Source organism: Gobio gobio, assembly GCF_949357685.1.
Source record: "Gobio gobio genome assembly, chromosome: 11".
NCBI lineage: Eukaryota > Metazoa > Chordata > Actinopteri > Cypriniformes > Gobionidae > Gobio > Gobio gobio.
Genome location: NC_137104.1, coordinates 20,289,565 through 20,315,676, shown reverse-complemented (window position 1 = coordinate 20,315,676; position 26,112 = coordinate 20,289,565). Strand labels below are relative to the sequence as shown.

The following is a 26,112-nucleotide window of genomic DNA, read 5'->3' as shown; positions in this document are numbered from 1 at the left end:
GGCTTTGGCAATGAAGTCGTACAGCAGTAATCTGTCTATAATTAAAGCAACGCTCTGATGTTTTTTTGCTCAAAAACTAGGTTCAGTTGTCTATAGGGAAACAAGGTAATCTCAACATGCCGTTAATAACCTCAGTTTGCCTTTCTGTCTGCTCTAGAGGCAACTTCCATGACCATTTTTCACAACAGTGTATTGATTTTTAACTAGAGGAAGATCTGTTATGTGAATATGTATTCCCATATATGAAGAAATGGATTAAAACGTGTCTGCTACTTTCAGTTAATGGGAAAGAGAAAAGCATTTTGAACTAGACTTAATCATCCTGAGGTTACATGCTTTTCTCAGAGCGTGTGTGTGTGTGTGTGTGTGTGTGTGTGTGTGTGTGTGTGTGTGTGTGTGTGTGTGTGTGTGTGTGTGTGTGTGTGTGTGTGTGTGTGTGTGTGTGTGTGTGTGTGTGTGTGTGTGTGTGTGTGTGTGTGTGTGTGTGTGTGTGTGTGTGTGTGTGTGTGTGTGTGTGTGTGTGTGTGTGTGTGTGTGTGTGTGTGTGTGTGTGTGTGTGTGTGTGTGTGTGTGAAGAAACTTCAATCCTTGACTCAATAGTGATGTCTTTCTTCAGGGTATTTACACGCTGTGCCCCTACATCAGAGCCCGGATTATCAACATCAGCGTGGAGGATGTGAAGGTTCTTCTCACGCAGGAAAACCCCTTCCTCAGCAAACTTGGAGATGATGCTCACAGTCAGGCCAAGAAACTTGGTCAGTGCCATTTATGAATTCTTGGCCATGTTAAAGGTCCCATGGCATGAAATTTTCATTTTATGAGGTTTTTCAACATGAATATGAGTTCCCCTATCCTGAATATTGTCCCCAAGTGGCTAGTAAGTGCGGGGTATCCGGGCTAGGCTAGCCAGCTATCCCCACAATAAACTGGATTACATTCGATTACTGCGCTTTTGTGTCTTTGTTTGCGCTGTGTATTCAATGTGCGTCACTGACACTTTTCATATGATTGGGAAATATCTAAAAATAATGTTATAATTAACACTTACTCGTAACTCGTTCATCTCGACAGCTGTAATGGTACATTACATGTGTTTACAAAGTTGGTAGAATAAGGAGGAAGACGGGCTCGGCGTGACTGGGACTCGTGTTTATTCAGAACTCTCAGATACAAACAAAATAAACTTGCGCTGACAGCGCTCTCACAACTCCGTACAATATCACTTTGTTAGCAATCTCTGGTCCACTAGTGATGTCCGGTTCGCGAACGAATCGTTCTTTTGAACCGGTTCTTTTTAGTGAACCGGTCGAACCAGTTCACTAAATCGGACTGAATCGTTCTAAACGGTTCGCGTCTCGAGTCAGCGCTGATCCATAATTTTACTAAAGTTACTAACTTTCTGACATGAGTGACAGTCCCTCCGACTAGAAAAAAACGAATAACCTAAAGTATATGCTAGTAACTACAACAGTTCACTGAACTGAGAACTGATGAGAAGTGAACACAGGTCCATCCGTCTCTCTGGCAGGCTCGTGCCTCGTAGACCTCGTTAAACCACGCCCCCTCCGCTACAAGATCTAATACTCATTTCAAATGCAAAGATGTCAGCCAATCACAACAGTGGGCCTTTTTACTGAAGTCTCACAGCAGACACGCCCCTTGAAACAGGGCATTCAGCCAAAGGGGAAAAATCAGTATAGAAAAAATGCCTTTTATTTCTAAATTATGACATTTTATAATGTAAAAATCATACTAACAATATAAGTACACCTCAGAATACATTATAAAATCCATGCCATGGGACCTTTAAAGTGTACAGGTTTGCAGTTTTGAATGTTGAAAAGATGAGTGAACTTTAAAGAAGTCATTATGCTATCATAACAGACACGTACACTAATTAGAAATGTATACAATTTTAATTGATGCATTTGCTACATTAAAGTAAGCATTATAGCATTTATTTAAATATACAGCTCTGGAAAAAATGGTAGGTTTAGGGTTGGGGTAGATGTAGGCATTAATAAAACACAGCCTGGTAAGTAGCAAATGTATTTGTTACTTTATCTTCAAGATACACAAGCATTTTTGCTCAGATGAGTTTTTGTCTTATATTTATATCATATGATGTAGTTATTATTGTTTTTTTTACCAACAAAATTTTCAAAATGAAACCACAGCAGAACAGACAGCAATGATTTTATTTATTTATTTTTTACTGACTGAATCCACGTTTTGAATGTATCAGTTTAATTAATGATTCAATGACCTAAATTAATCAGCAGTTTTAAAGGTCCCATGACGTGGATTTAAAATTATTATTATTTTTTAATTACAAAATTATTGCTGACATTGCGACTGAATTAAATGTAAAAAAAAAAAAAAAACTGAAACCATTTTCTCCAAATTCTCTGGGCTGGCAAAATGGGAGGTAACCTTTTCCTGTATGATGACATATAGGGAATATTCCGGATTGGCCCACCTGAGCTTTCATTTTCTCAAAGGCAGAGCAGGATACCCAGGGCTTGGTTTACACCTATCACAATTTCTAGCCACTTGGGGACCATAGACAGGCTAGGGGAACTAATATTAATGTCAAAAAACCTCACAAAGTGATATTTTCATGTCATGGGACCTTTAAATCAATCAAATCGGTTGAGTGAATGACTCACTCATTAAGACTTGCCACCACCAACTGGTGGTTTTAGTTTCATATGTAAATATTGGCATTTAACCCATAGCATTTATTTATGGAATTGTAAATGCATTTATGACACTTCTGTGTCACCTTTGCAATGCAAAATGGATTTTGTTAATGATTTAATTTAATTGGTATAAGCCCTATATTGTGTAATTATTCTAATTGACATAAAAGGTAATGCATACATCTAATAAGTTTAGAAAAAATGCCCTTAAATAGGTAAAAATTATCCTGGCTCCACCCTCCTACGCACTTCCGCTCAATTTAAATTTTCCTTCAGTACTCCTTCTGGGATTGCGGTATATTCTCTGGTTTTCTCCGATCAAATTTTAACCAGTCCAATCAGCGAACAGAGGGAGTGGCTGAGAACGATGACGTTGATGTCGTGCACTAGTTTGAGATGACATGCGTCACGACCAAACGTTAGCGATTGGTTATGGCAGATCCAGAGTGTCTCTGTTGAAGTTTAAAACTATTGGATCTGCCCAGAGTACCCGCCTTTGTCAATGGAGAGTGGCCAGACTCTCTGTACTAATGAAATGTACGAGAGTCTGGTAGGACCAGGCTTGGTAAAAATGCCCCTGAAAATCAAATTAAGGTGGCAAATGTTGCCCTTAAAAATAAAAGTTAATTTCTGTCACTGCTGTGAACTGACCACCGCATAGAATATGAATGTTTTTGTGAGTCAGCTGTCCACAACAGGCCTGAACCTGCCATGGTACCAGCACGAAAACACTCTGCAAAGTATAATCTAATTATTGTTGTCAACAAAACTTTGTAAATATCGAGATAATTTTGTCAATATTGCACACCCCTCATGTACAGTATTCATTTTTATTTCCTCAGGTCTTAAAAGGCTCATTAAAAGCCTTACACTTTTAAAAGTGTGCAGCCACCCTGGTTACAAAGCCGTGACATTTGTCATGTTGCTAACATCACTGTTAAAATATTGCTCTGAAATTCACGTTGTTCTCTCTTTCTCCAGAAATGGGCAGCATTGTTTTACGATACTTACCAGATCCAAAGTAAGTACTTTTATTACCTTTTTTTTTTTTTTTTTACAAAATAACCTTTTGGACTTAAGTTCTGGGGCTGGATTCACGAAACTTTCATAATAAGATTCTTCTTAACTGCCAATTTCTTCTTTTTTTCTTAAGATTTCTCTTAAGATAACATTTTAAGAACGCATTAAAAACACAACACCGAGCGATTAACTCCCGTCAAGCCAGTCACGACGAAAATAGTCTGCACAATTATTATATATGCCCACTTTTCCAGCATTTTTTCAAATATTGCCAGTCGGTGAAGTTTGGCTCTGACCTGGGATTGAGTTACCCTTTAATGCAAGAGTGGGGATGGCCTTGTGTAAATTGAATGTCTAGGTTCCAGTGTCATCTGCTTCCAGTTATTTTTAGCTATGCAATTAAGCTCGTTATGCTGCTTGATATTGCAAACTGGTATTTCTTGCCATATTTTAATTTATTGTCGTAATTATAAACCCACTCATTTATAACGCAAATAGTTTTACTGTTTACTGCAATTTAATTATCTAGGTAATTACCAATAGCAGATAATAAATTGGATGTCTTGCACATTGACAGAAAATAGCTTACTTCCATGTTGCAAAATAAGGTGTATACATTTTGGACCAAGATTAGATTTTAGGAAGCAGCTTTGTTTTCTGATTTCTTTATTTTTTTAGAGTGTCTTCATCAACTGAAGTCTTGAAATGCGTTCTAGGTAGACGGCTCCCTAGGTGGGAAGGAGCTGTCTCAGTGTTGTGCGTGCACATAGGGCTATGCGATGGCATTCCCACAATTCATCAGCGAGTCAGGAGACAAATGAATGGAGATTGAGCGCTTTGTAGCCATTACGCCCCTTGTCTGATAATTAAAGGGCTCGAACTCATGCACCCGGCTTCCTCTTCACAGATAAATAGCTCTTCATTGTCTCTCTCAGCAGAAAGCTCATTGTTTGGCCCACCAGACAGTCATGTTTCACGTTGATGGCCCTTACTGTGTAGAAAACTATTCAATCCAGCTGGAAAGTGTCCTATCTCTCTTTCTCTTTCTCTTTCTCTCTCCCCCTCTATTTGTGTGTCACACACACACACCCAGCATTTTAATAATTGCTAGATCAAATTTTTCTTGTTTAATTATTAATTTGATATTTTACATTTTATTATTTTTATATTTATCAAATTGATGTTTTAGGTATTTGTTTGCTTTATTTTTATTTAAGATGTTTGTTTGATCATTTAAATTTATTTTTAAAATGTTACATTTTTTAGATATTTGATATTCAATGTATTCTAGACACTGATTAATGTACAAATTAATGTACAACATGCTGTTTTGTATGTTGTTACATGCTTAAAAGATGTAAAAGGGATGATGACGCAACATTTACGGGAGATGTGAATGTTGAGGTGTGCGGGCAACAGAAATAACCAACAAGTGAAATTAGTACCGTTTAGAATGTTTATAATTGCAGGAAGTGTAAAGAGGTAAAACAATCCAATAATGGAAACACATGGGAAGGTAAAGAATCCGAACGCAATAATAAGAGTCGCCCAAATCAATGAAATAATCAAAACAAAAACCCCATAATTATTAACCCAAATCTTTAAACTAACTGACACAAAGAAAAATGTAGAAACAAAACCGAGATCTTCAGCGTATTCAACGCCTTAAATAAACTACGCTGACTACCAAAAACCAAAATACAATTAAGGGCGATCTCTCTCTTTAACTAACTAACATGGGGGGGGGGGGAAGCTCTACCTAAATATTACAAAACAAACAAACTCAAAACAACATCTTGCGTTAAACAAGGGTCTCTCAACTTCACAGAGTGTCTTAACACACTGCGTTTTTCTCGTAACCTCGTAGTGTGACACTTTGATCTCAAAACACTTACATACAATAACTCACAACTCTAGCGCATATCAAAAAAACCCAAAGGGAAGCCAACTCGGAAACATCAAAGTGAACGTTAACAGATAATCATGGTACTCTAAACTTTACAGGCCGCTCAAAAACACAAGAGATGAGTGAGAGCTCGCACCGATCTGCTCCCTGCCCATTCATAACTGCTGGAGACTTTTAACATGCCGGCACGTCAGTGGATTGGTCGAACATCACTCGTTATGCGTCACATGTCACACATTGTGTATAGCGTGATGACGCTATCGTGGACAACCGTGTTGGTCCAATGATGCTTCCGAGAATAACTAAGGAAACCGGAAGGAAAAAGAAATACAAAAACAATACAAAACAAACATTGAATGCAACAATGTTGGACAAAAATGTCATTGTAAAGGTTAATTCCACAGAAAATTAATTCAAGGGAACACGTATTCAAGAAAAAAACAACCCTGTTAACCTTGTAATTGCAGTCAATTAGTCATTTATACATGTATATTGAATACCGTTAAATAAAACGAAACATTTACGAACATAATAAACACAATAGCGCTATTTAATCTCCCCTCACTCCACAACCAATACTTTACATTTTCAGAACAGTACATGAAAAATAAATAGCTATAAAATATATATATTAAAATATAAAATAAAATACAAATTAGATAAGTTTTTCAAATAAATAACACATCAAGCTAAAATGAATTTATTTAAAGCGAAAATTAAACTGTATTCGGCTAGTCCTTCATTTGGAAAAAATCCAAATATGCTTCCATATTTGCCATGAAATGTTAGGTTGCTAAACTATTATTCATTATGTAAAGGCTTTGTTCTTTACTCAAGCTCCAATATCTACATAAACGGCTAGACTTTTATGTTTGGTTGACGACATTTTAGCTATTCATCAAACTAAAATGCAGAGTTACCAAATCTAGATGCTAGTTGTGTGTGCGTGTGAGGCGCCTTCATGCGCGATCAGTTAGATTTAATAAAATAAAGATATAAAGGAAACAAATACAAAGCGTTAGTGTTACAAAAACAAGCATATTAGTTTTTTTTTCTTTTGTTAATGTTATTTCAGTTAAATATATTTCGTGTAGTCCTATTTATTTTATTCCTTTTTATATAGGCCTAGTTAATTGTATTCAGTTTTTCTCCATTCACAGAAGCACTGCATGTGCGTGATGTGACGGTGTGAATCCTCGTGTTCTGTTGCATGCTGCTATTTGTGCATGTTAAGCTAATTTATTTTGACACACTAATCTTAATAGTTAGTAGCGACTAATGAGCTTTGGTTGTTAGTCAGGAAAATCTAAATTATCAAAATTCTCCGCCATTAACTATTTGCTGCTGCACACAAGTTCACGCTTTCTCAAAAACTTGGGAACACGAGCTGAGACCTGACGTGAGATTTGATCGTGGCCACCGCGGATGTCCATATTGACAAATGCCAAGTTTTGCGTGGAAACGGCCGAGTCATATTTTTTGTTTCATGAATGAGGGCCATTGTCTCCATTCAACAGTTATTATAGGAGATGATAAGCCAAGACATATGCAACTACAGAATCACTGATGCTCTTAGTCCCTGATTCGTTGTTAAGCACCGATATGTCAACAAAATGACAGAAAACGACAACAGTCTTTAAATGTGCAGAGGGTAGCGATAAGTTTGTGCTCAGTCTTGCATAAAATGCCTTGGCCTGGCCTTTTCCCAGAAATGCTCTCAATAATAATAATAATAGTGTGCGTACTATATGGTTCATAAATGTTTGCTGCAGAGCATCATTGCTTGAATTCCTTTTGTGCCATACAATGTCTAAATTAGCCCCACAGCATCAAGGGAATCTGAATACGTCCTTTTATTTTCTCATTAATACGAGCCCCCATAAAGCACATACTTTCTCATCGATGTGTGCACACTTGTTCTTCCGTTTCATCACCGTGAGTGACAGGAGCAGAGAGCAGCTCTGATGTCACTGTGACTAGCGGCGCGTGGCATTGTGGTGTCATCATCCTCTGTTGGCAGCGTGCTGCTGGCTCCCCATATGAAAACATGACTGCCTGTTCCAGCACAGCGCACCTGATCATCTTTCACTCTCTTTTTCCGTCCATCTGATCACAGACACTCTTAAAAGTGCCCCAACCGCTGCCGCCGTCACACTCCACACCGTTTCCTGGCGCTGTCTGCACTGCAGCTGATCAATAATTTGCTCATTTTCCTTCCCCCCTCTTCTGTCTTGCCTTTTCTCATCCCCGCCTTTGTCACTCACTCTTTGCCCACTTGTATCAACTTTAACGTTTAATTTCTTCATCTCTCCAGGGATCATGATGCTCCTCAGTGTCCTATAGATTTGTGCGGCTGGAGGGGCAAAACTTCCATCAGGGCTTTCGTCTCACGTAATGAGCGTCTTCATTACCTTCGCATGGTGGGAGTGGAAGTCTTTCGTGACAAACAAGGCAAAAGGAGTGACGGTTCAATAGAAACCCAGGAAGGAGGCACAGAAGATGCTGAGGGCCTGAGCCAAGAGTCTGATCTTGTAGAACAGGAAGGTGCAGAAACGGAGCAAAACGTTTCAGAGTCCAACACTAATGGTACAGAACCTGTTAGCAGCACTTGTGATGGGCCTACAAGTTAGTTATCCAAGTAGTTAGTATGGGTCTGGAGAAAAATGGATACAAAAACAAAAATTCACTTTTTCCAGACTACACATGTTTACAGGAGTACCTTGTTGGCTAACATCTGAAGAACTGATTTGGAAACAAAATTATTTTATCTGAGCTTTTTTAAATATTGATTAAAGAGTTTGTTGTTGCATATGTTTTATTATCATTTATGTTTGTTTAAGAGACCAGTTTAATGAAGTCACCTTTGTTAAGCTGTCATTTTGTTTTATAGTGTTTAAGGGCTGCACACCAGCTCAGTCCTACAGTGCATTTAGTTTTCACTTGACACTTGTACATGATTTACAAATTGTACATGCCAATTTATTCATTGTTATAATACTTGAAATAAACGGCATTTGTCAATATCTTCGTATAGTTTGGCACCTTTTTTTAAAGTTTTGTGTGTGTGTGTGTGTATGTATGCCACATTTCAGTGTGTTGACTAGATGTGCTAGCAGTATCAAACTCAGCTCCTGCCTTGCATCTGAATATTCATACCTATATACTATGTAGTAGGTGAAAAACGGTACATGAAAATAGTATGTTTTAATTTGTAGTATTTGTAACGATAGATAAAGTACCTGAATTACCTACTTTTCCCAGGCTTCTAAACTGCACATCCAATGGACACTGACAGCAGCAGAAGGGCAACTCATACTAGTAGGTTGGTGAAGTGAAGGCCAAGTATGACAATTCTTGGAATTTGTCCTTTGCATTTAACCGTGCGACATACAGAGCAGTGGGCCCGGACCCCGGGGAGCAATTGGGGGTTCGATGACTTACTCAAGGGCACCTCCGTCGTTTCCTGCCAGTATTGAAAATCGACCTTTGGGTTTCAAGTCTGACTCTGTCAGGTGACAACATGATGAATGTAGTATACCCCGGATTACACTGATACTATATAGAAGTACTTTTTAACAGTTCGATCCTCATCAAATATAATATCTACTTGAGCAGTATGTGATTTTGGAGGGCCACAGTCCTGCAGAATTCAGCTCCAATCCTAACTAAACCCCTTGAAGCAGCTAATCAATGCCTTCAGGATCACTTCACCTTGAAAGCTGTAGAAGCTCTGCCCAAAGTCATGGGTTCCTTAGTTTGAGACCAGCAAGTTTTTTGGGGTTGCTTTGGAACCAGGATTTGGGCACCAGTACAGGTAATCCGCTCTTTCTCTCCTGTGGAAAATAACTGCTCTGTTCCAAGCTGACCACCAGCCCCACTAGAAAAGTGAAGGGTTTTTTTTATATTTAATCCATCTAGTCCAGTGCTCTTCAACCATTACCTTGGCAGCATCCGAAAACTTAGGCTGCTGACTTGTTGCTTCACTTGTTGCCTTATAGGCAAGTACTTTGCAGGCTGCGTTTGCACATGAAGGTACCTCACAAAACAGATTTCGGACAGACTTCTGAGGCAGTGTAACAGTTTAATGATATACAGCAAAATAAAGAGAGCTTTGGTGAGAACTAAAATATTTAATTACTTCAGTAGTAATTTCTTGCTAGAAATGACATCTGAAGTGGAAAACGTTGGTCAAAAACGTACATATACACACAAACTGACCAGCAACCGCAATTTTCAAATGCAATCTTTATTTTTCTAGCTCAGTTGTCACTGAATGGAATGCATAGGATTGAGGGATATCAAAGGCAGCGAAGGATACATCTATGCATAAATGCATTTACAAGGCAGGAATAAACACTGCTGCTGCAGCAAAAGTTTGAGAAGGCAGCTGAAAGAAAATATCTGACCATATCAATGCAAGAAAAGCAAAAAATAGACCTTATAATTTATATAGTTTTACAAAGGGCTCAAAATAATACACAAGCTTAATCTGTTTAAAAGCTTATACAGTAAAGATTGCATTGATATATATTTATATTAATTTAAAAGCAAATATTTATTGTAAATTATACAATACAATGGGTAGCAAGCAGGTATTTCTGTGGGAACTAAACTCTGCAGGGCTGTGGCCCATTCAGGAACTGAATTTTGCATCTTGTCTGGATGCTTACATTACATTAATCTCACATCTTTCTTCAAGCTACAGGATTTGAGGTGTCTTTCATGTCCACAGTACAAAAGGTGCAATATGAGTTGTGTGCTAAATTTTAACGCTCACAGTAAGGGCAGGGGTGTCCATTCGTGCTTCTGGAAGGCCAATGTCCTGCAGAGTTTAGCTCCAACCTGCTTTAACATTCTTGTCTGGAAGTTTCTCCTGAAGACCTTGATTAGCTGGTTCAGGTGTGTTATAGATTTCTACTGCTGGATAGTGGCCCTCCAGGAGCAGGAGTGGACACACCTGGGTTAGGGATTCAAACAAACCCCTACATGTGAGCAGAAGTATTAGTAGCTATGTTTCCATCCACCCATTTATGTGCATTTTGGGATATTGCATAAAAACACTGGATGGAAACGCCAAGATGCGCATTAATTCTAAAAATGTGTTCATAAACTTATCCAATAAGTAAATGTGCATTCACTACGATGGAATCTTGATGCGCATCAAAAAAATAGTGACTGCGCGATGGGACGGCATCTAAAATGCTGAAATGCCTGAGCAAAGTCGTCATCAAAGTGGTTCAGTATAATTATCTCCCAGAACAGTCTTACACAACTGCGTTCCCAAACAGCAGGGATCCACCTCCGAAAGCAAGTTTCATCTGCATGCTCTGAGGTGCAAATAATTTATTATATATGAAAATGTTGATATACAGTAGCTTCTCCTACTTTACTTAGTGATATTTAGCACCAGTTTATCAGGAAGTGATGATTTTGTTTGTCTCACTGGATGGAAACTGGATGCTTTATTCACATATACGTTATGCGATATTCCAATTTTGCGCATAAGTTAAATTCACAACTTTGGATGGAAATGTAGTGATGCTTTCCTTACGCTTTTTGCAGACGAGCAAACTCAAATTTTTCCAAACTTGAAGAAAAACACTGGGTCAGGACCATAGGGGTGCAGGGGTCAGATAAGGGAAACATACAAAATGTGCAGTCCGGGTGGTCCTCCAGGAGAGGTTTGAAAACCCTGGCCCTTGAGATCCACTTTCCTGCAGAGTTTAGCTCCAGCCCTAATCAAACAGACCAGATTATTAGAAAGCTACAGGCAGGTATGTGGGTTTGAGCTGAAAAATCTTTTTTAAAAAGTGGATCTCCAGGGCAAGAGTTGTCCAGCCCTGATTTAACTGCCAACTTGGTTGCCAAAAAGCTGAATGATACACTTTTTTTTTACCCCTGCACTGACAGAAACGAGGGTTGGGTTGAATGGGAGAAATGCCAACATTCTTTGCCTGATCTAAGATATCTTACCCAGGAGGACACACTGTCCACCCCTTCCTCATCACTTCCGTCAACAACACACTTCCTCCCATCCTTTTCTCTTCACTGTTGACTTATCTGTTTCTTAAGTATCCATCTTTCTTCTGTCTTTCACACAGATTCGTCAGTGTCAGGATCAGGGTATTGTCTGTCGTGGTGCAATCCTATTCAGTATTATTTCACTGTCCTTCCCTGACTCAAACTTGTCGGGTTGGGTAATGCATGATCACTATCTTGTCCTTTTTTAGCCTTTAATTCTCTGTCTGTCTTGAGTTGAATGATTGTTGTTTGGTTTATCTCCCTTCGTTAGCTCGTGGTGATTATGTTTCCCTGCGCCATCCATCTCACTTCCTGTTTATCGGTTAGTGTTCTTTCTCGCAGACTGACAGGAGCTATCTGTTCTCCTGCTTTGACTGACAGACTCACCCCTTTCTCTTTTCTCTGGCGTGTTGGTTTGTCCTAGAGACAGGGCAGTGAGTCTACAGACCGTGGAGATTGTTACTATGGTCACTGCAGAGAGCTCGAACATAATTAACCACACCGACACAAGTACATGCAGGGAATGCCACAGCACATGAAAGAGATCTGATATAACCCTCACTAAAACCTAATGATTTCTCTCAAATGCAGTGTGGCCTGTCGTGCAGATAACTAGATGAATAATGTGATTGGACATTGGGTCTCATTCACTAATAACCGTGCATTATTCGTATTTGTACGCACATGAATTTGTTCTTAACCTCGTTCTAATGTTGATGAATTCAACTGAGAACTTTCACCAGCCCTTGCAGAACATCCACACACAGCAGATGGGAATGAAGAAGCTGAGGTACAGCCGTCTACTTCCCAAGCATCCACCTTCCAATTTCCCCCTTCACAGAGCCGCAACGGCACACGAATCTTGACCTACGAGGTTCTCAATAGTCAAGTTGCCCTGATTATGGCCGTTAAAGGGTTCGTTTACCCAACAATGAAACAATGTTCATCAGTTACTCACGCTCATGTAGTTCCAAAGACTTCAAAACACAACTGAAAATTTGAAATGAAATCTGAGAGATTTCTGTCCCTCCATATGCTACGCAACTACCACTTTATTACTTCAAAAGAGATCATAAAAGTAATCCATATGAATTTGAGTGGTTTAGTCCAAATTTTCTAAAGAGAATCCGCATTATATGATGACCAGATTGAATTTAGGCTTTTATTTACATATAAACATTGATCAGCGAACATAAACAGAAGCTCAACCGTACTTGTGATGCGTAAGAACAAACCTCATTGGTTCTTGCGGAAGCTCAAACGTGCTGCGTAACACACGAGAATAAACCTCATGGGTTCTCGCACGTCAAGCAAGCATCCTAAGCTTCTGTTTACCATCTGATGTGTGCGTTGATGAATGTTTATATGTGAACAGTGGTGTAAAGTAACGAATTACAAATACTCTTGTTACTGTAATTGAGTAGTTTTTCTCAGGAATTGTACTTTATTAAGTAGTTTAAAAACAGTGTACTTTTACTTGAGTACATTTTAAGTGCTGTATCTGTACTTTTACTGCGCTATTTTGCCTAAACCTGCCGTCACTACATTGTTTTTTTCCCCCCTGTCAACGTGATTGGCTAAAGCGAATTATCCGTCCTGTGACTCCTGTCAAATCAACCATGATAGCGACCAGCCTAGAGTGAGAGGCACGTGTGCTTTATGAAAGGGGGTTGTTGCTGGTTACTGTATGACTGGAATCGTGAAATTGTCTTAACTACTAAAAATAAACTGCAGAATATTACATTTTCTAATAAATGCACAAATGTTACGTATTCTGTTAGCACTGCACGGGTTCGCGGTGCCATCTGCTGGAAACACTTAATTTAGCTTGATTGTTTTCCAGGTTTCAAAGCGCATTAGGCATTAACCGATCGTCACTGCTAGATTTTTGTCCCTTACATCGATTTTCGCTCAACATGTAAATGCTCAGTTTTCTGTCCGTTTAATGAAGTGTATATTTTAATGTAATGTGTTCTCACATGGCAATTTAAAATTTAAGTCCATGTAGGCTATGTAGCAAATAACTTTCATAAAACATAAGATTTATATTTAAATCAGGTTTAATTTTTTTAATTGCAAGCAAAAATAATCAGTGGTGAAAATTGTGAGTTACTCAATTCTGATTTCTGAAGTGTTTTTTACAGAGAAAATTAAAAATGTGTCTTGAAAAGAAAGAACTCGCAAAACTGTTAATGTACAACACTTTGCAACCTTTTTTAATTAACCTGCAAGAAAACCTCTACAGAATGGTTGTCAGAAATGTTACCAGATTATTGGTTGCTTTCTCAAATATTAAATGGCTGTATTTTTAGTGCTAGCAGTCAAAAATAAAACTTGGAGAAATATTGAAATACTGTTGCGATCTCTTGTTTTTTTTGTTCTTACAGAGAATCATCCATAAAAGAGTAAGCTACATTTTTAATTTGCAGGGTATAAGGTGGAATAACATTCATAGCATAATACTCACTATACTAACTACTCTTGAGTACTTTTAAAAGGGCTACTTTTTACTCCTACTTTGAGAAGTATTTAGGACAGGTACTTTTACTCTACTAGCACCACATTTTTTTGACAAGTAACAGTACTTTTACTTGAGTATGCTTTTTCAGTACTCTTTCCATCACTGTTTGTGAATAAAAGCCTAAATTGAATCTGTTCGATATATAAAGTGATCATGTCTCTTCAGAAAATTTGGAAACCGCTCAATTCATATGGATTAGTTTGATGATCTCTTTATGAACTTTTTGAAGTGTCAAAGTGGTAGTTGTGTGGACTATCAATGGGGGACAGAAATTTCTCAGATTTAATTAAAATATCTATTGTTTTTCGAAGATGAACAAAAGTCTTGCTTGTTTGGAACGACATGAGGGTGAGTAAATGACCATCCATCCATTTAATATTGAAAACTGATCTAAACATTTTAAGTGTATCTTCAAATCACTATTTATCAGCTTTTGTATTTTTATTGGTGTTGTGTTGTAGAATTAGTCTCAAATTATTTTTGAAATTTGCATTAAAAGTCTTACATTTCATTCCTTTAAACAGGCAGATACCCTTGTGCAATAGACTTGAATGTTACAGTACATCAATATATGGCAACACCCAAACCCAATCTCATGATAAAACGCAACTATTGTATGTTTTGTACAATTTGAGTTGTACAAAAAAAAGCAAGCATAAAGGTCCATCCCAAACCCAACCTCTAAATCTAACCATCAGTTGGCATTTTTTTATACGAAAAGGTATACAATGGTTTTGCAACGATGACCTTGATGTCATTGGCTGGTTGTCTAGCTGATCCACCATCTAGAGCAGTTTGGTCCAGTTTAAGACCCTCATTGACCAGTTTTGACTCTTTCTAGTTTAGAATCTTTAAACACCAGCCCCAGACAAAATGATTTTTGGAAGATAATATATTCTCCAGCTTTAAATGTCTCTATTTCCTGAACCGAACGCCCCCACGTTCATGCTCGGTTTTGTCATACGCTTATTTTAAATTCAAAACAAATCTCGTATGTGGGAAGAGGGTGAAGCATCACTCGAGTGTCCCCCTTATCATGATGCTGCTGCTAAAACAGGATGTTCGGGGGTGTTAGTGGGCCAGTTTTTTTCCTCTCTCCTTCCCCTCCTCTCAGATAGGACACTCCAGGATGCCTCATGCTAAAAAAGTGCTAAAGATAAACCTCTGACATTTGGGATTATGTAATGAAAGGGTTATGCAATGGCTGCCAGCCAAAGAAGGAAAGCATCGGCGGATGAGCTTGTGTTTTCTGTGAGGATTAGACACATTTTTCCTCCATGTTTTCAGTCATTTAGCAGTTATATTCATGCATATGTCTCACGCTCACTCCCATTTCACATTCATTTCTTTCCACCCTTTACTGTCTATACTGCTCATATTTAAACAGTCACACCTGTTCAAATATCACATGACTCCAAATGCAAATATTCCTAGACATCCCACTTTAACATTGTAAAATCTAAAACCCGCTAGAAACTACATATCAACGCTTTTTCAACCATCAGCACATTAGCATTGTGGTACTAAGTTTTTCTCTGACTTCTGCTGTTGGTTAGTTACTGATGGGTTTTTTGTGTTCCCAAAGTAGTTTTTTTGTTTGTTAGTTTGTTTGTTCTTGCTCATAAGTACTTAAAGCTGCAGTAAGGAACATTTGCCTCTCTATCATTATCTCTGTTTGAAACATTAAAATTGCAAGGTACTTGCAAAGTAATTTTTTTTACATGGGTTGTGCTTTGTGCCGCTCCCCTGCGTGGACGAAAGAACTACCGGTATGTAAAATCTTTGCAGTGACTCCCATCAGCGTGCTGCAACTGTGACGAATGATAATCTAAAATGACATAAAAACCACATGAATTCCGATATGATTTTTCAGACTAAGGTTGCATTGCAGAACATTAGACCTGTATCTGATTTAGGACCACATTATGGAAGTGACCCAAATCAGAATCAATAAGATCAGATTACATGGGGTTTGTGTTGTTTACCCTGTTAGGAAAAAATTTAATCCGATTAGCATATGAGAAAAAACAAAAACAAATACAGATTTGGCCCACTTTTGCCCTGCAGTCTGAATGTAGCCAAAAGTCATCTGAGCAAGCAAGTAACATCTGACTGTTTTGTTCTTACCAAATGAAAACGTAAATTAAAAATAAAACATTTCGATCTAACGATTACTTTGTTGAAAAAACTTACTTTGTTTGAAGTTGTCACCAACTCTCAAAAGCCATGCTGGTATTTACTTTCTTTTTGGCATCCCTCTGTCGCTTTCACTTGTTGAATGCAGGCTCTCCGCAGTTTGAGGTTTCTTGGTTGTGACAACAGGTAATGGGAACACTTTATTTTGATGTTTCTTTTTGAACATTCTGTTGACTATAAGTAACTTTGCATCTACATGTTAACTAGCCTTGGTCTTAACATCATTTGTTAACACTTTACAATAAGGTTGTATTAGTTAACATTAGTTATTGTATTAACACCTCTGTTCAGCATCAGTTAATCTTTGTTAATGTTAGTTAATAAAAATCCAGCTGTTCATGTTAGTTCACAGTGCATTAACTAATGTTAACAAGATTTTAATAATGCATTAGTAAATGTCGAAATTAACATTAACCCTTAAATGCATACCTCGGGTCTTTAGCGACCCGAGACGTCATTCACTACCCTCCTCCTCATTAATTTTTTAAAGTTAGACATCAACCTTCTTAGTATTCCTCAATCAATCCATTTTAAACAATATAACAAGAAAAAATATATAAAATTATAATTGAATGCCTGTTTTTCCACTAGTTTTTTGTCAAAATTGTATAGGGTCGCTAACCACCCGAGGTGTGTAAGATTGTACGTATTTTTTCCCCTGCACAATAATAAATGAATCGATAATGACGAAATAACTGCAATTCACCTTTATTCCACAAGGTGGCAATGTTTGATACACAATGATGAAGTGACGTTTCACTCATACTGCAGACTGAAAATGAAACAATAATAATTATAATCTGCAAAACTTGAAATGGCTCAGCGATTTAGTGCAGAGCAAGAACCGAACACAATCAAATATTACTGTCACTGTCACTTGATGATGGATCTGGTGAAGGAAGCTGTCAGTGATCAAAATATTTATGTTGAAAGACGTTGAAAATGAGTTTTGAGAATATGCGTGAGATCGCGAATATGATCCAGATGCTGAATGTACTGGGATATTAGTTCTGACGAGGACAGTGGTGATGGTATAAAATATCTGCTCAAACTGAACCCTTCCAAGCTCCAAAAGGTAACGAAATATGTTATTTTATTCTTCTGTAATTGTTGCTCTTATATTAGGAGTTTTATATATTATCGCGACAGGTATAGATCTATCCATGTTAGATATAGATCCGGGTCGCTAAAGACCCGAATATGTAAGAATGTTTGGCGAAACAGTCATGCATTTAAGGGTTAACAAAGATAAATAAATGCTTTATAAGTGCAGTTCATTATTAGTTCATGTTAACTAATGTAGTTAACTAATGAACCTTATTGTAAGTGTTACCCAAACTGCCCTAGTTGAAGTGTAGCCTTAATGCAATTGGTCAAATCGGTGTTGTTTTGAGCCAATAAATTCCCGCTGAAAAACAAGTGTTCTACAGCGAAAATGTTGACTATAAATAGTGTTATCAAAGGTGTTGCCTATATGTAGTCTTATCAAATTCACATCACTATGGATCATCAAGTTGTTGCGTTTTGGTGTGGCATTGCTCTACCTGCGGAGAAGACGTCGGAGATCAGTGTGCGGCATGGGAACTAAGTTTGGTCGGAACCAAAGTTTATACGACTGTGTTCTCTGGAACCCCCTCAAGCAGGGGAATTCTACATTACGTTTGGTTGCCGCCGAACCATAGCTCATTACCATAAAGTTGCCCACTACTTCAACGCCCACACCATCCAAGACGGGGCAGCTGCTCGCCTGAACGTTTACTCTTACTCACATAAAGGGTATGTGTCTCCCTCGTCTACTTGTGATCCAAAAAAAAAAAAAAAAAACATATATTAATACCAGGTGTAAACAGGGCCTTAGACCTTTCTAGATTAAAAACTGCCATCTAGATAAAAAGTTTAAACCTGTGGGGTCAACGAACGTGCAGGCGCATTTACTTGGATTTGTTGCTAACAACAGTGGAAAGTCAAAATGCTTTGAAAATATAAACAATTTACTAAAACATTTTTTGTTGTTTAAAACATTTTTGGTAAAACAGATAAGAGTAAGAGATTAACAACAAATGCTTTTGTAAAATAAAGAAAACAAGCAGGATGTCTTGGTATCCGTGGAACTACTTTGTGGAGCGCGTCACAAAAATGAACATTAAAACATTGAAATGTCATATTTTAAATAAATCAAAATCAAATATTCTCTAATTATGTAATTGGCAACTGCATCCTTAGCACACGCTGTATAGTAACCTGGTCTTCTTCATTATGTGTACGGACATGACGTAACTGTGCAAAGATGAATGACATCAATTCTGACCCGACAGCTCAAATTATAAATCATTTTTATAAGCTTAGAATTGCGAATCAAGGTAAGGTAGGGAAACAGTTTTGAACACTGATGTCTTATGTACTTGCCATATATGCAGGATAAAAATGAAAATTACATATCTGCTCTTTTCCTACTAGAACTGCTTTTGGCTGTTAATCTGTAATTTTAAGAAAGAGACTGTGAGGTGGACATTGGAAGTTGTAAAAACGCAGGAGCTGTGCTTTTGTGTCTCTTAGAAGCCTTTACATCGCTGCCAGGCGGTTCGCCTGGTGCTAATCTTTATTTAGCACATGCCAGCAGGTGTTGCCTAGTAACAGAGGAGTAACAGGTTGGGGGTGGAGGCCCGAGGGGACGTACATAGCTTCACAACCCCACAAACCTGCAGTCTCCCCCAGACTGATCACCCCTTTGACTAACTCCAACAGTGGCACGAAAGCCAGATGAGAGAAATGAGGAGTGTGTTCATTTTCACAGATATTGGTGATATTTCATTGGGCCTTAGTGAAGGGATCTTTTACAAAAAGAGAAAAGTGGAGTGGGAGCTACAAAGAAATCTTTTGTCGTACACACAGAGATGATAAACGACGGAGGGTTGCCATGGTTTTTCTTCTGCATTTCTGTCTGGACTCTGGAGTTCAGTTTGCAGGCTGTCATGTCCTGATGATGTATTGCAGCATTTGTATCTCACCTGAACTAACGTAGGGAAATCTGAAACTGACATTCTCTTTACATTATGTCTGCATGTTGAGACAGTTTTGCATGTCTGGGAACAAATTCAACTCAACTCCGTCAGGATTTTTTTTATAATTCTGAATAAATCAGGCAGTGTCATGGGCAGTTTTAACTCTGAGGAGCACTTACTATTTCCTACTCATTGTGGTTCTCACAGTAGGACACATAGTCCTGGAAGTTATATTTTTTTTATATTTTAAACAAACAATATTGAAGTCTCTGCGGTCACAGCCTTAACATGTCAACTCCATCATCGCAGTGTAATAGTTTCTGTAAATAGTTGTGGGATAAATCTTGCCGTTTTGATGAGTTTATTAAGGCAGCTTTAACTGAGGGAAAAAAATGTGCTTCCCTGTACAACACGTGATTAAGGTGGAAAAAATTTCAACTTGTGAACTCTGTCAGACGTCATCATGTTTTATGTCTGATGGTTGACAAGTGCTCTGAAAAAGTCTGTATACCGGTAATGTGATTTAATACGTTTTTTCCCTATAGGGGAATTCTTCTAATGCTGTTTCATGATTCTACTTACCATCAGCCTGACCTTTGTCAATTCCGTCAGTATTTGTCAACTCCATCCTGTCAGTTGGAGGTTTTTGTTAATTTTGAAAGAAATGTCTTTCAATAAAGAAAATGTATTGCGTAAAAATGTTTAAACATCAATGGAACTACATGATATTATGTCTTAAAGCTACACTGTGTAACTTTTTTAGTCTATTCTTAGCTAAAAACACTTAGTTCTTTCAAAAATATATGTGCTCATTAATGTATATTTACTTCTTTCAAGTAATAAAGTATTCTCGTAAGTTTATAATATGCCATTGAAAATACATAAGGTAATGGGATCTAACGGTGGTCGCCATGTTGCCCCTCCATCTTGAAAGTACATTAGCCAAAGAGGGACATACCCGTAAATTCAAGCTTCGCCTTTCGCGTTTTAACCGGTTTTACTCGATGGCACTGTACAAAATTCTCTGCCTCGCGCATGTGCGCGTCAACTTGTTCAGACTTGTCTGGTGCATGTGCAGAGAGTTTTCATCTCAGCGGCGTCCAGTAACAGAGTTATACGGAGTTTTCCTGGCTTGTTTATTCCTCAAAAGTCTGTTTTTCCTTGTGTGGCATTTCTGTGCGTTAATAACTCCGTAAGTAATAATAGTTATTGTCATTGTAGATGTGTTTCAGAGTGTGTCATCGCGTAATTCAGTTGATGTCACCTCAGAAGTATTTTTGTGTCAACATACAATAGCGTAATGCTCACCTATTTGAATAATCATTCAGTTATTTTGTTATCAACAATGTTTATTCGTTTATAGAAAATATTTGCTTGTAATGTATGTTGATGGAAATATGTATCAGGTCTGATCGGCATATTAACAATTGTTATACAGAGCGCACTGCAGTGCTAAGGTTAAAGCGGCGCACACACTTTTGTAATCCGACACCGCTTGTTAGCAGCGGCAGCTCCGCTCCTTTTAATGCAGCTGCATTTAGCGCCTATATATGGTACAATAAGCTCTGGTTTCACGGTTACATTATACACATGTAACTTATAAGTATAGTTATACAGTTCTTAACTGTGTATGTATATTTACCATCCTTATTTGTTCTCTCACAGAAACCACATTTATGTACATATCCACGCAAACCTGTTTATGCCTTGCAATTGGATGACTGAATAAATATTACTATCATCAAAGTTCACTCTGGATTAGCTGCAGTTCTTTCTAGCCGAATAATTAGGCCAGGTGAGTTCCAACCATCCCACTGCGCACAGAATATCCCACAGGCACCGTGTCGAATGTGGACGAGGTCGAACTGGAAGCCATGTTAATCTTGGACTAAATCGGCCACCGTAGGAGTTGAAACGAAATCGGAATTGAGAGGAACAGAAACTAAAATTCACTGGATGGTCATATACCTTTTCACCACTAGATGGGGGAAAATATCACACAGTGTAGCTTTAATTACCTAAGAACATTAGTGATATATATATATATATATATATATATATATATATATATATATATATATATATATATATATATATATATATATATATATATATATATATATATATATATATATAATATTAAAAGGAGGGAGGAGAATTAAGGAATTTAGAAACTGGGTTGTTCATAATAGTGTTAAAAATCGTAGCTTCATTGGAATGGTTCGAAACTTGGTGACTTTATTGGTACTTGGTATATGAACACCCAAAAAAAATTGGGGACAGGATTTGAAAAGTCTAAGTGGTCGTAAAAAAAAAAAAAGTCACACTCAGGACCTTCGGGTCAAAAATGACCGAAGAGCCCCAGAGGGTTAAATAAAGTGCTAGTTGATGCATTTTTAACAAGATGAGAAAATGGAGAGACTTTTTAATGCTTAATGTTTTGTTATGTTGGTATTTAAAAGTTTTTGTTATGTTAGTGTTTTTGGAGGTTACCATTGTGGTGAAGTGTAGAGCATGTGCTTGGGGTGAGGACCTGCTAATAACAATTACAGTTGTTTTAATAATAAAAAAACAACTACTTTGGGCATGCCATGGATGTAACAAAACTATCCTCTGGCTAGCCAATAAGACCTTGTAAAAGGTTTTGTAAATGTTGTAAAAATAGTATTTCACTAAATAAAAATAATCAATTAAACTGGATTACTTTTACTGTTTACTGAAATCAACAATTTTAATTAAATTCAACATAACCCAATTACGTGGAACCTGTTGACATAAAAAAATTAAGTAAAACCCACATATATATTTTTTTGGAGTGAAGAAAACCCATACAAATAGAAAAAACACCAGCAAATTAAAGGGTTAGTTCACCCAAAAATGAAAATAATATCATATATTACTCACCCTCATGCCGTTCCACACCCATAAGACCTCCGTTCATCTTTGGAACACAAATGAAGATATTTTTGTTGAAATCCGATGGTTCAGTGAGGCCTGCATATAGCCAGCAATGACATTTCCTCTCTCAAGATCCATTAATGTACTACAAACATATTTAAATCAGTCCATGTGAGTACAGTGGTTTAATATTAATATTATGAAGTGACGAAAATATTTTTGGTACGGCAAAAAAACTAAATAACGACTTCTAGTGATAGCCGATTTCAAAACACTGCTTCATGAAGCTTCAGAGTGTTATGAATCAGTGTGTTGAATCATGATTCGGATCATGTGTCAAACCGCCAAACTGCTGAAATCATGTGACTTTGGCGCTCCGAACCGCTGATTTGATACGCTGATTCATAACAGTTCGAAGCTTCATGAAGCAGTGTTTTGAAATCGCAACCAAATACAGAAATGCGCTGATAATAGCATGGAAATGTTTCAAGGGGACCCATTAAGTGACAAACCTGGCTGGGACATGCTTATTGCTCATCCGTGGTGTTGTCGATGACCTGAAAGGTGAGTTTTTTTGTTTATTTTAACATCCTAATCATATTTGCCGCGCTTTCTGTATTTGGCTGAGTTGTAAGTATTTGCAGTACACGGTCAAACTGATGATTTTTTTTTCTTTTTTATATTTGCTGGATTTTTTTTATATTTGCATGTGTTTTCTTCAGTTGCAATGTGTTGAGCTCTCTTGGCCACCATATAGACCCATATAAAATCCACGATACAAATATTATTGCATGTTTAATCATATTATAATCTAAACTAAGTGAAATAAAATGGTACTTTTTGTAAAGCATTTTATCGAGCATTTAAGCATAAGCCTTGTATCAAATTATTTCTACGGTCATCAGAAACAGTCAAGTGTGCCCACTTTTGTTTGAGTGTTCATTTGTGTTTTCCAAAGCATATGAATATTAATGTACCTTAATGACTGATGGTCGCCCTATAACCCTCTGCATAAACCTGTAAGGCTGTTACATATGGAAATGAGTTTATCCTTGGTGAGAACTGCACTGACCTTATACGTTCCAACTGTACTTTGGGTTTGATGTAACTTAACGAAGGACATGATTTTTAACTTCCTGTATTATTTGATGTAGGATGTTTTTTTCAGATTTTTAATAATGATAACAAAAATATTATTACTTATCTGCTTGACATCCTTTTTGTTGATTGCTTTAATCTATAAAATATATAGATGGAAAACTGCCACATAAGCCTATAACATTTCTCATAGCTCCATTTGAATCAACTCATTGAAGATTACAGAGCAGAATCGTTTGGGTTTACTCAGCACATTGATGCGGTGAGATTATTTGCCCAATATAACCACCCCAGATTATCCTGACCTGCATTACCCTGGATTATTTCCTTCACATGCACAGATTATTCAACTAAACGACAGAGGCCTTATAACAACCTCAATATCAACAGGTGCAATGCGGATCTCCTTTGCCTGTTGAACCACAGTGTGCATTTCTCATATACGGTGTAAAGATTAATGAGATTGACTTCATGTGTTTTACACATATTAAACTGAGCATGTGTGCATTGTTTGGATGGGTGAATCCTTACATAATAATATTGATTCTAAGGGTTATTCAAATTAATTATTTTTTATTATTATTTATTAAACTGAAAATTAAGGCATATAAAAAAGTTTGATAATGTTGTTTCCTCCTTCCGTTCTTTTGGACTGGATTTAATAGTTACTAAATGGAAAGTAATCAAAACATCTGCTAATTTGCAGTTTAGACTTATTTAAAGGCATAATTCAAAATGAAAATGATGACATCATTGATTCACCCTCATGTCATTTTGAACCTGTATTGCCAAATTTAAGCTGAAAAGCTGGCACAGAAGCACTTCTGAAGTGGCATGTAGGTGTCTTGACATAGACTGTTTAATGCTGCTTAGAGTAGTACTTGCCTGACTGCATTGTGCCAAGTGTAAAGTTTGGTGGAGGGTGGATTAGGGATGACCCCTTCCTGTTCCAACATGACTGCGCACCAGTGCACAAAGCAGGGTCAATCAAGGCATGGATGAGCGAGTTTGGTGTGGAGGAACTTGACTGGCCTGCACAGAGTCCAGACCTCAACCCGATAGAATACCTTTGGTATGAATTGGAGCGGAGTCTGCGAGCCAGACCTTCTTGTCCAACATCAGTGCCTGACCTCACAAATGCGGTTCCAGAAGAATGGTCAAAAATTCCCATAAACACACTTCTAAACCTTGTGGAAAGCCTTCCCAGATTAGTTGAAGCTGTTATAGCTGCAAAGGGTGGGCCAACTCCATATTAAACCATATTTGGATTAAGAATGGGATGTCATTCAATTTTATGTGCATGTAGCTAAAGGTAGGCAACCCAATATAGTGTATTTTGTTGATCCAAGAACAATATTACTGTCTGAAAATTTAATCCTAACCATATCCCTAATACTAAACCTAGCAATAAGTTATTCCTAAAATCAAAGGGAAATATAGGTGAATAACACTGAAGTAGAAACCCCTAACCCTGTTTGTAAGCCTAAACTTGACATAAACTGTAAACTTGGCCCTCATACCTGATTGGTTGATTGGATTGTTGATCCAGGAACATATTTCACTTGGTTAAATAAAGTTTTGCGTGGCATTGTGTCTTTATGCTGAATTTTGAGCAAGCAGAGCAGCATTAACTCGGCTGTGTAAAAATGCTTTATGACTTTATTCTGTGAAACACAAAAGGTGATATCATTTATCAGAATCGTCAAGCTTCTATTTTTGGACCAGAAGCCGCTTTGGTCCCCATTGACTTTCATTATAGAAAAGAACAGCTTGCACATTGTGCTAAATATCGTCTTTTGTGTTCCACAAAAGAAAAGTCATGATGGTGGCTAAACGATGACAGATTTAATATTAATAATGGCTTTAATCACCCATTTTTCTGATCTCAAAATTGGTCTTGCCAGTACTTGCTATCAGATTGAAAAAAAAATAAATGTTATCACTCATCGCTAGATCATAGTGTTCTAGCCCTGCCTATGTGATGTCATTATAATCCCCCTCCTTCCTGTCCTCTGTGTCCTTTTCCTACCCGAACTGGAGCGTTTCATAAATCACGGAAATCCTTCTGGAGAGCAGAAAACTGAAGAATCGTGGAATCACCTTGAGCGAGACTTCCTGCATGATGCAGTGCGACAGCGGCTCGTTTATTACTGTCCTCATCCTGGCTGAATAAAAGAGAGACGTACAGAGTTACAGTACGTCCACGGTTTCAAAAAGGCGCTAAAAATACATTTTCCCACATGCACTGTGCCATAAAACATTTAGAGTCCACCACAATCTGCTTCACTGACGTTGACGCAACAGTCTTGAAATATTCACAAGGTTGCTAGCTTGTTGGCTCAGAGAGAACACTGGAAAAAACGGTAGGAGAGAGAGAGAGATAGAGAGAGAGAGAGAGAGAGAGAGAGAGAGAGAGAGAGAGAGAGAGAGAGAGAGAGAGAGAGAGAGAGAGAGAGAGAGAGAGAGAGAGAGAGAGAGAGAGAGAGAGAGAGAGAGAGAGACAGACGATGCGCTTACATAACACGCCAGCCGCAGTCTGAGATGAGGGCGCAGGTTTAGACACGCGTCTCAACAGCCAGTCTCTCCTCCCGCTGCAGTGCACGGTGACATTAGCACTCTTCATCTCTGCCCTGCTGTCGATCTCTTTCCCCCTCTGCAGTCTTCCAGTCTTCACAACCAGGGAATTCTCACACGTTCACATTGATATATTATAGTGAGATAGAGGTCATGTCCAAACAAAGACTAAAT

The 26,112-nt window shown here is 37.9% G+C and overlaps 1 protein-coding gene across 1 annotated transcript in view; it reads left to right on the top strand.

The window, feature by feature from the left end:
• nsun2 (NOP2/Sun RNA methyltransferase 2) overlaps window positions 1–8,651 on the top strand; it is a 39,849-nt gene extending 31,198 nt beyond the window's left edge. The window contains exons 17-19 of the mRNA XM_079829750.1: window positions 617–755; window positions 3,684–3,723; window positions 7,943–8,651. Of these exons, the coding sequence (XP_079685876.1) occupies window positions 617–755; window positions 3,684–3,723; window positions 7,943–8,258 (495 nt within the window). The 3' untranslated portion in view covers window positions 8,259–8,651. The remainder of the gene's footprint in view (window positions 1–616; window positions 756–3,683; window positions 3,724–7,942) is intronic.
• The last annotated feature ends 17,461 nt before the right edge of the window (window positions 8,652–26,112 follow it).